Genomic DNA, 9,966 nt, shown 5'->3' on the forward strand with positions numbered 1-9,966 from the left:
AGCCTTTACTCAACTATCAACACCCAAAGCTTCTCTTTCCTTCCCTGTTCTCTGCCGGAGCCCCAGGGAGTCTAGATGATAGTCACAAGTCTTACGTTACTGTTGCTGTTGCAGCTTAACATCACCATCATTTCATCTCACAACCCTGGTCTCCCCCTGCATTCCACCCCATGCTGCGCTGACCATTGGACGAGTGGTCAGGGTGCTCCTAGACCCCATAGATTCCCATGTCCTGCCAGGCTGGATTCTTTGAATGCATGAACAACCCAGTCCCAGAATCCTATTTTGAGGGTCCACCTTCCAGGACTGTTTATAGCACAAGTGCTGGACCTGAGTCCTAGCAAGAACCAGATGCCTATCAGGAGGATTCGATACAGTCAAGAGCTCTGGCGAAGGTCAGGACCCTGGAGGGGATAGTACAGGTACCCGGAGCTGGTAAAGCAGAAGGGTTGGCACCCCAAAGCTTGAAATGGAAAGTGAAAGAAAGATCACTGGATCCCAGAGGGAAAAAGTACCCAGAGTGCCCTGTGAGGGGCACAGCCACCGTGGAAGGAACTGCGAACAGAGGGAGTTAGGAGCCTCCTCCCTGGGGCCTCCCACCAGGGCTCCCCGGTGGCAGGACCCCACGGAAATCAGACGGGAAGGAGGCTCTTGACAGAGGCCACACAGGTGGGCCCTGGAGGACACACCAAGTGTGACTGAGGGAGAACAGATGGAGAGGCACACCGATTCCGTGGAGAGTCTAGTGTTTGGATATCGTTTGTTCTCCAATGATTGTGCTACAAGTTTGGTCCCCAGGTGGTGACGTTGAGGTGGCGGTCATTTAAGAGGTGGAGTGTTGAGAGCCACAACCAAGTCAAGATGGCGCCTGGCATTTTGCCAGAAGGAGTGGTTGAGAAGTAACGCCAGCGAGCCATTAAGATGATGATAATTAAGTTGGGCTGTGTATAGTTGTTGGGGTGGTGACTGGATGATGCTGGATTGAAACAAGCTGTGTATTGAGTTATGTATATAAACTGTCCATTCTGTCCAGCAATGGGGTGGCTCCTGCTGCCTCGGGTGCCCGCTACTTTTGAGTTCTCACGGAGTTCCCGTTGAGTTCCCGTTGGTTGTCGCGGGGTTTCGGTAGAGTTCCGGTTGAGTTCTCCTTGGGTTGGGCAATAAAGTAGTTCCTGTCTGAACTACAAGTGGCTCTTGACCTCCCGGTTATTTTGTGCCCAGCCAGGCTGTAGCAGTGGAGCCTAGTAGAAAGTAATTAGGTCATGGAGGCTCCACCCTCATGAATGAACTAATGTGGTTTCAAGAGAAGAGGTGGTATCTTGGGGGTTTGGATTAGTTTCTGCAAGAATGAGTTGTTTTGAGTAAGCCTGGCCCCTCCTCTGAACTTCTTTTCTGAACACATTCCCATTATTGTGATGCCATCTGCCATGAAGTCGTCAGATGCTAGAAGCATGCTCTTGAAGGTCCACACTCAGCTAAATAAACCTCTTTTCTATATAAAGTCCAGCCTCCCACATTTTGTTTTAGTAAGACAAAACAAAGACTGGGGTGTGGTGGTGCACACCTGGAATCCCAGCAACTTGAGAGGCTGAAGCAGGAGGGTTGCAAGTTCAGGCCAGCCTCAGCAACTTTGCAAGAACTTGTCTCAAAATAAAAAATAAAAAGAGGTTGGAGATGTAGCTCAGTGGTATAGCACCTCTGGATTCAATTCCCAGTACTAAAAAACAGACAAAATGTTTCAAAATGTTTGTATTTAGCACTTTGTTTAAATTTAAGAAGGAAAATATTACGGGCCTATAAAGTTTTTTCCAAACCAGAACCAGGGGTCTAATCACCTTTTGAAAGGGGAATGGCTGAGCTTTTTCCCAGAGAAGAGTGATTTCATAAGCATTGCAGCCACCAAAGAATTCACATAAGTGATTCAGAAAAATTTCAGTGCTCACTCCATGCCGTTCCCCAAATAACCAACATCTCGACTTGTTTACATTCACCAACTTTATTAAATACCTTTATTAACAAACCTACATAGATCCTATACTTAATAATTCAATATAATAATAAATACTTTGGGATAAATAATTTAATTGAAACCATTTTAGAGCCCTTAGGGCTTACAAAAGAATCTTAAAAGATCCGTATTTATAATCTGAAGATTAACAATAATAGTTACAAAAGGTAGTGAACCATACATTCAAAAATAAATATAAATTTTAAATATTTAAATAAATAGACTTAGATGTTATACACGGGAGGCACCTAATTCTCAAGCGAGCTTCGAGATGATGCTTTGGCAAAAGGTGATCCATGTGTTCAGAAATTCTACAATGTTCGCTGTCTCCTGGGCGTACTCACAAGTGAACGTCGTGGCGGATCCCTGTGAAAAAGCATTTGAATCGTGTAAGTTTAGAGTGGTCTGTCTCACATGTGATTCCTCCAACCAAAGTCTGTGGGCTGATAGCCTTTGTCTTTAAGCTTGTTAAACATAGTTGTCATTCACCTTTTTCTTGTCGTGATCAATGTCACGTGCCAAAATCACACATTTTACTATGACATCAAGCGATTGTTACTTATTTTTCAATTGTCATTCATTTTTCACATTTGTTAATTTTTCTCTCAATGATTACAAGACTTTCCCCTGAATTTGGTACAAATATTTGAATAAACCAGTTCTCGGTAGATATTTTATTAAATATCATAGTGAAGTACAGTTGTCTGATCCCTTCCCTCTGGGAATACATCTATAGCTGTGTAGAACAGGTTGTATGGATGAACTGTTATGACACATATGCTCCTCTTTCCTAAACCTTGATAATCTCCTAGCAGTCCACTTAATGCATGAATCGTTATGTACGAATATGTTTTTTTTCTAAACCTTAATTATTATTATACAAAATGAATCTCCTAATTCAAATCAGGATAGAACTAGCCCAGAGCAGCTTCGTGAGTTGACACAGGGAGAGTGCAGGTGAGTTTCCCAACCCCACCATTCTTAGAAAAGCCTTCCTCCGAAGTGACTTCATGGAAATTAACCTCTGTTGAAATTTAACACTGCTTCTAACTGAGGATCTAAGAAGGGAATATATTGACGTACAATGAGATATAAGGAATAGCTTTTTCAAATTTGAAGCAATTCCTTACAAATCAAATAAGACAGTGCATTCCTTTTAATTCATGCACATAATTATTTAAATATTGTAATCTCTTGGGGTTTTTTCTTTGTAGTGTATGTGGCTTCCGATGCACAGTTTTATAATTTTCGTGTCATGTTATCTTAAATTTGTATCATGAGTTTAGAATGAGTTTTCTGATGTTCATCAAAGAGTTCAGAGCAAACCTCTCAGCATAGAGAAGGACTGAGTCTGTCAAGGTCTGCATGACTTTGATCTCAATGTGTTTTTTTTAAAGATTGAAACTGAAACAGTCTACTAATAAAGTGATTTCTATTTGGAAACAACTGGAGTTACATACTTTTAGAAACTTGCTTCTACGGCTGAAATTAAAATCATGCCGCTTTTGGAGTACTTATTAACTCATGAGTTTTGTACTTGGCAGATGGGATGAGGAACGAGCTGGGAACCCCTTTCTCCTCCCTGCATCCTCCATTTATTTCGTGCTTCCCATGCATTTAAAAGTACTTAGAGGCCTGAAAGTGGGCCTCTCAGTAGTAGACTATTTCGTCTTTTGTTCACTCTAAAGGCTGCCATGTTTGGAGACAGCCCTCTTATGATTAGTCCTTCCATCAGTGATCACGAAACCTCACTTGAAAATCCTTGCAAGTGATCAGTCTTGGTGATTCTGGTAAATGGTTTGAGGAACTGGAAATACATAGTGACATCTACCTGCTTTCTGTGAGATTCAGTTCCAGGCTTTCTCTGCCTCCAGTTTGACATTGCTCTGAGAGGTGATGGAGGCCGTGGGGAGGCCGTGTGGCCTCAAGGCCCCAGGGGTGCTCCCAGCTCCACCACGGGGCAATGGAGGAGGACCCGAATTCACGGAGTACTTTGAAAATAAATGCACGGATACCTCACAATGCCAAAAGACACGTACTGTACTTTAAAATGCAGTACTTCCCCCGCTGCCGATTATCATATTTCCAGGAAGCAAATAAAGTGAGTAAACCTTACCTTTAGTTTCAGAACAGTCACGTTGATGTTGCTGATGAAGTTCCTGGTATCTTTCAAGTGAAAGTTTTTGCTTTGAGGTACATTCAGCACTTCCTGCAGAGGTTTGAGTTCTTCCTCTAGGCACTGAAGATGTTCCAGGTCAGTAGCCTAAAATAATAAGAATAATAATTATTAGCTCAGTTTACCACACACTAAAGGCCAGAATCAGAAGTCAATCTTAATCCATCACCTGTGGGCCCAGCTTCTCCCTTTCTCCCTGTCCTCGGTGTTGCTGCAAGGGTGAACCCTGTAGTTCACGTTACGAAACTGGCAGAGCCAGGGCTCGAGCACCAATTATCAGAATCAACTGTTGGTTAACAACTAACAAGCCTCACATTTCACTTCACCGGGCTTCGTGAAAAGTCAACATTTCTGCATCCAAACGGAAATCACGACGGACAGGGACTGGCTACCTTTCCAGGCTGCATAGAGCCCCCAGGAGCCAGAGCAGATGGATTTGGAAGTCCAACACCTGAGAACTGGAGAGATGAGATTCACAGGACGGTGAAGGCCAAAAGGAGCTCTCAGAGGCCATCTGTCACAGTCCCCAAGTTGTGCAGGTCAGGCTACTGTGACCATACCTATGATCATGGGTCTCAATACAGTAATGCAAGACACATTTTGGTCTTAAATTTTAATTTCCTATAATTTCTACACTAAGATGCATGTAAAAAATTATTTGTCCCAACCAAATTAAAAAATCACAATATTTGCACAGGATTTTTGGACAGATCTCCTGATAAAGACAGGTAGGCAGATAGAGATGATATTGCATACCTCTATGGTAAAACATACTTTCTACAAAAATTCCACGAAGTGTTTTCTCCCTAGCCAGCCCCTTGGAGTTCACAGCCGTATTCTGAGATCAGCAGTACGGTACTGTGGTCTCCATCTCATAAATAAGGAAACTAAGAATCTGTGTCTCAGAATCTGTGCCTTGCCCAAGGCCACACAAGTAGGTAGAAGTAGGGTTAAGTTTTAATTCTTTTTCATTCTAGCATTGATATAGCATCCTTTGAACAAAATATTTGTATTAAATTTCCAAAATTTTTGTCTATGTGAATGGTGGCTAAAGGAACAAATGAATATAATTTATCCCATTACCTTTGGTTTCCAGCAGTTTGAGCTGTCATTTAGAAAGTCAGATTCAAGGAATTCCACTGCCTTCTAAATGACACACCTGATCTCACGCTGTCTCTCAGCCAGTCTTCATGGGGAACAGGAGCTGGACAGCAGGTCTCTCGACATGCTTGTCCACCGCCCTTTCAACTTGCTACGACACTTCTGTATTCAGGGCTTGACTTATGGGCATGAGCAATCTGGAGCCATTCCCTTCAGAAAACAGTCTGGTGTCTTTTTGTGGAAGTAAAAAGCTGTGTGGCTCTGATGGAGCGAGAGCTCATCTGCTCTTTCCCTTTTTATCTTTCCGTACAGAAGCTTCAGCAGTTCCCTTGATTTCTCAGAAGTGGATCAGCAGGTTCATCTTTGCCCTCTGAAATCCCGTTTTTTTTCTGGTCTTAGAATTACCCTGGGATAAGGTTTCTGGCACCAAAGTTGTGCCCGTTCTCTGTTGACTGGCACAGCTGCTGGGAAACTGGCACCTGTGAGGCACTCTCGAGCCTGGGTGACCTGTTACTGCCCTGTGACTATCCGAATCCCAGAACAAGCCAACGAGGCTCTTAATCCCAAGGGCTTGCTTGATAATGAGTCTCAGTACAGTGATGCAAGACACATTTTGGTCTTAAATTGTAAGTCTCCAGTTCTACTGGCAGAAAGGTATACAAGTCCAAAATCGTGCTTCTTGCTTCCCAGTAAGAATTTCATCTTCACTACTACTCTCCAGAGCTCACACTCATTGGTGTTTAAACCAACAGGTAGCATTCCTCATCCTCACAAGACTCTTAGTATGCACCGTGACCATTCATGTAGGTAGAGGGGAGACCTGCATGCAAAGGCGGTAGTAGTGGGCCCAGGGTCCTGAGCACGGGACAGGCAGAGCTGGGAGGCCACTTCAGCCCCTGTGCTGCCAGCTGCTCTCAAGGAGGCTCCAGAGACCTTCCCTAAGGCACGAAGCACTTTTAAAAGTGCCTTCAAAGTCAATTTTTATATTTTATATGCAAAAATAATATCATCAAATCTCTCTAGAGTCTGACACTGTAACTAAAACAGTAAATCAACATATCTTCTGTTTAAATTGTCCCAGCAACCAAGTGACAATACTACTTTTACATCTTCTTCTCATTCCCTTTTTTCCAAAACGCATGTAAGAAACGGAGGCAAACCACCTTAACAGAAGCCCCATGATCAAACTTAGTTTTTTTTGAAAAAAGATACTGAAGTTACTCATTTTTCCTCAGATGATGTATTCAGTATCCAAATTTTCATGTTGCTTTTAATTTTATTAAAACATAAATCAAATGTAGAAAAGTGTACTTACCTTCTTGGGAATGTAGAATTTGAATTTCAGCATCCTGGTAAGTGTGGAATTCTCTTGATTCTGAGAAAGCATAAGACATTGTAATTAAAAATGAACTCCACCAAGGAAAAGACAGCTCGGTGCTGAAGTTGGAGAGGGAGAGTACTCACACTGACACCTCTGGAAAGCATCTGCAAGTCCAGCAGCAGTTGTTCCACCTGCTGCCTTGTCTCCTCTGCAGAGCCGGAGGTGGGTGCACCGTGTGCAAGCAGTGCGAGTGTGAGTGCGAGGCAGGACAGCAGCGGCATGGTGTGCATGGCGGTAGAGTCGAGGTTACCGAGTAGTGATTGGAGAGTGTGATAGGGAGCTCGAGCAGGACAGCAATTTATACTGCTAATTCTGGAAAAATAATACGGGGGCGTCAGAGTGTTTTACATATTACACATATTTTCAAAGACTCTACCTGTGTGGCATTACCTTTGTTTTTCCTCTCCTGATGACTCTCTGGAATTTCTTTAAACCCCCCATGAGCTGACTGAATGGATGTAGGTGAAGTCCCTCTTGCTTACTTGAACCCACACTGAGGTGGAGTTTTCATTCATACAACTACCGCCTTCTATATGAAACAGTTTTTCCTCTTTTCTTTAAGGGGGTGGAGATGCAAAAAGTAACTCATGAAAAATTTCTCTTTGTCATAGAAGTCTGCTGACATGTAAGCAGCATGCTGTGGTGGACAGGAGCAAGGGTGAAGAGTGAGAAGACTGAAGCGGAGATGTGTTGATTAGACAGGAAGAACGCTGGTTTCCTGTGCAGGGCGGCTTTGCCTCCATCTACACGGCGAGCCGATTGCATGTCTAGGTAGATTGCTTCCTCCTGGGCTGGAGTATTAGGAGGCACAATGTTTATTGAGTTGGAGATCCTGCTCATGCTGTTTCAAATTTTACATCTTTCTGTATCTGTTTAAATATCTTTTTGTCTATTGTTCTTTCTTTTTAAAGAGTTTGATGTGTAACAAGTACTGAGAATGAACTAGCATCCCAGGACACTGATACTGGTTTCATAACAGATTCCAACTGTGTCATGGATAAGCCAATTCATGTTTCTAGATATGTCTTCACCTCTTTAAAGATTTGGCTTTGTCCTCTGAAGCATCTGGGACACTACCAGCGAGCCACAGTGTTGTGAAACATGTGGAGCATCATTTTTTTGTTGACGACTGGGTAGGGTACTTAGGATCGCTGTTCCTTGTTCTCAGTGTGGAGTGCTCACTGGCTGGATGACGGTGGAGTTCCTACCTCTGATTAGGCTGCCGAGAACTGAGGGTGTCTATTTTGAAGAGCTTGCCTGAACATCTCCATTTTCGCTGCCTTATTCATATCTAGTTGAGTGTTTTCCATTTTGCAGATTAGAAAATGAGGATCCAAGAAGTTAAGTACAGCAGTTTTTCCAAGGCCACTCAGCTCTTGCTGCCAGGAAGGGGCAGAACAAAGATTGGAAGGAAGGTGGAATGTTCTGGCTCCAAACCCCACTCTTGGCATCCGTGCTTTTTGTAAGCTGACGCAGACGTAATAGGACAGATAGGTGCCTGCACACCAGCAATGCCCGCCAGAAGCCGGGAGCTGCCTCGGGAGGCAGTGACGTCAAGTTTTGAAGAATGACGGTTACTTCAAACTGAATTTTGGCAGAGAGGGTTAAGCATTTTAAAGAACATTCAAATGTAATCTCTTAAAAGAGCAGAAAAATGGGTCGGTGGCACCTATCTATGCATTGGGCAAATATAGTGAGAATATGAAACACCTTCATAAGGTTTTAAAAGAGCATTGGAGTTCTCAGGTGGAAGGAGATGAAGCTGCATTAGGGACAAGTCGCAGGATCCTTTCTCGTTACCTAAGAATTCAAAATGTCTCCGGTACCTTTCAAAGAACAGCACAGGACTTTCGTGGAGAGGGCCACTTGAGGTGCGCGCACCCGTGACCCGTGGCTTCCCTCAGCCCGGGTGTCTTGTCCGGCACCGCCAGCGCAGCCCTCGGGCTTCCAGAATGGAAGAAGTGAGGCCCACACATTTTCCTGTGTGGGGGCTTTCCCGTGAGGCCTTTGATGTGCACACAGCCTCCACACTTATATTTTCCAGCTATTTCCACTAGAGAATGGGGCCACATAGGGCTACCCTGTGGGACCCTGGGGGAAGTGGTTCCTGGGCCCCAAGTTGATCCCTCTTGTTAAGTGAGTGGCGGCGTGATAATGGAAGGGCCTTGCGTGCTCTCTCTTGCTCTCTCTCTCTCTCTCTCTCAGGCTGGGGAGAGAGCTGCGCACCCTGTGGCAGGCTTTCCATTTCTAATGCTTCTGACAATGGCTGGCCTTTCTGGCTGCAGCGGTGATAGATCAGTCGTAGCTGCTCACTGCCACAGTCTCACACCACACAAGTTTCACTACTCTACAAGAAGCTGCTTCAGTTGCTTGGTGCTGCTTCTGACTCAGCCCCTCGGGCAGCCCCAGTCTCCCGGGCTGCACTGAAGCAGTGGTGTCTCCAGCACGTGGTCCTCCCCTCGAAGTGGACTTTCAGGACTCCTCCTCTCCAAGGACCTCTTTCCGTGGTCCTTCAGTTCTGGAGACTCCCCTGGGGTCCGGAGCGGGAGCCCAGGCTGATGCCTTCTTCTCAGTCCCTCGCAGGCCTGTGGGTGTTTCAGTTCAGAGCCGCTTCTCTCCCTCGAGATGAGGGCACAGGGTCTGCGGACCTGCAGAGTGCAGCTGGGAGTCCGCTTCCTGGAGTCTGAATGTCCCCAGGCACAGGCTGGGGACAGACTTATCTCCAGCAGACCTCTGGTCCTCGGTGACGGGATGCCTCCTGTGTCTCCTGCCGGGGACCACAGTTGTCTCCGTCGTATCTGCTCTTGTTGGGTGTGCTAAATGGAATCAGGCTCGTAATCTTTTGGAGATAGAAAAATTATTATTCTCTTACTGCTTTTAAATTTGCAAAGTGTTTCCAAATTCATTAACTCGTTAAGCCACACTTTGCTGTTAAGAAATTTGATCTCTCCAGAGTTAATTAGACACTGGTGTCTTTGGATGCTGCCTGCCTCTCAGCCCTGCCTCCCTCTGTCAGGGACAGCCTGTCAGGGACGCGGGGCATCACTGCCCTTCACCAGAGAGCACCTTGTCTGTCCAGTTTTAGGGTCCTAAGGACCTAGAGCCATTCACCCTGTAGCTGCAACAGCTCACACAGGTTTCCAGGCTCTTTCTGGGGTCTTCTAAAAACTCTGATGCACTCGATGGCTCCTGACATTCCTCTTGCATCTGGCATCAGGAAATGATTTGTGCTCTGCGAGTTGAAGCTGGGTGGGCCTTTCGGTGTGCAGCATGCCAAGGTCAACACGGAAGCGTGACCCT

General features: G+C 45.1%; 1 protein-coding gene across 1 annotated transcript; it reads right to left on the reverse strand.

Moving 5' to 3' along the window:
- Positions 1-2,263: 2,263 nt before the first annotated feature.
- On the reverse strand, positions 2,264-6,896 carry Il2 (interleukin 2). The gene is made up of 4 exons (XM_026381708.1): positions 6,750-6,896; positions 6,601-6,660; positions 4,125-4,271; positions 2,264-2,374 (listed from the first exon to the last, which is right to left on the reverse strand). Exons 1-4 carry the CDS (start codon positions 6,894-6,896, stop codon positions 2,264-2,266), a joined length of 465 nt encoding a protein of 154 aa, XP_026237493.1.
- Positions 6,897-9,966: the final 3,070 nt, after the last annotated feature.

Source organism: Urocitellus parryii, chromosome 10, assembly GCF_045843805.1.
Source record: "Urocitellus parryii isolate mUroPar1 chromosome 10, mUroPar1.hap1, whole genome shotgun sequence".
In the NCBI taxonomy this organism is placed as follows: domain Eukaryota; kingdom Metazoa; phylum Chordata; class Mammalia; order Rodentia; family Sciuridae; genus Urocitellus; species Urocitellus parryii.

Excerpts from the sequence above, each read along its gene's own strand:
- Il2 (XM_026381708.1), bottom strand. The coding sequence starts at position 6,896 with ATGCACACCATGCCGCTGCTGTCCTGCCTCGCACTCACACTCGCACTG. Across the intron at positions 4,272-6,600 it reads AATTCTACATTCCCAAGAAG|GCTACTGACCTGGAACATCT; the intron begins GTAAGTACACTT and ends TTATTATTTTAG. Across the intron at positions 2,375-4,124 it reads TGACTGTTCTGAAACTAAAG|GGATCCGCCACGACGTTCAC; the intron begins GTAAGGTTTACT and ends GCTTTTTCACAG.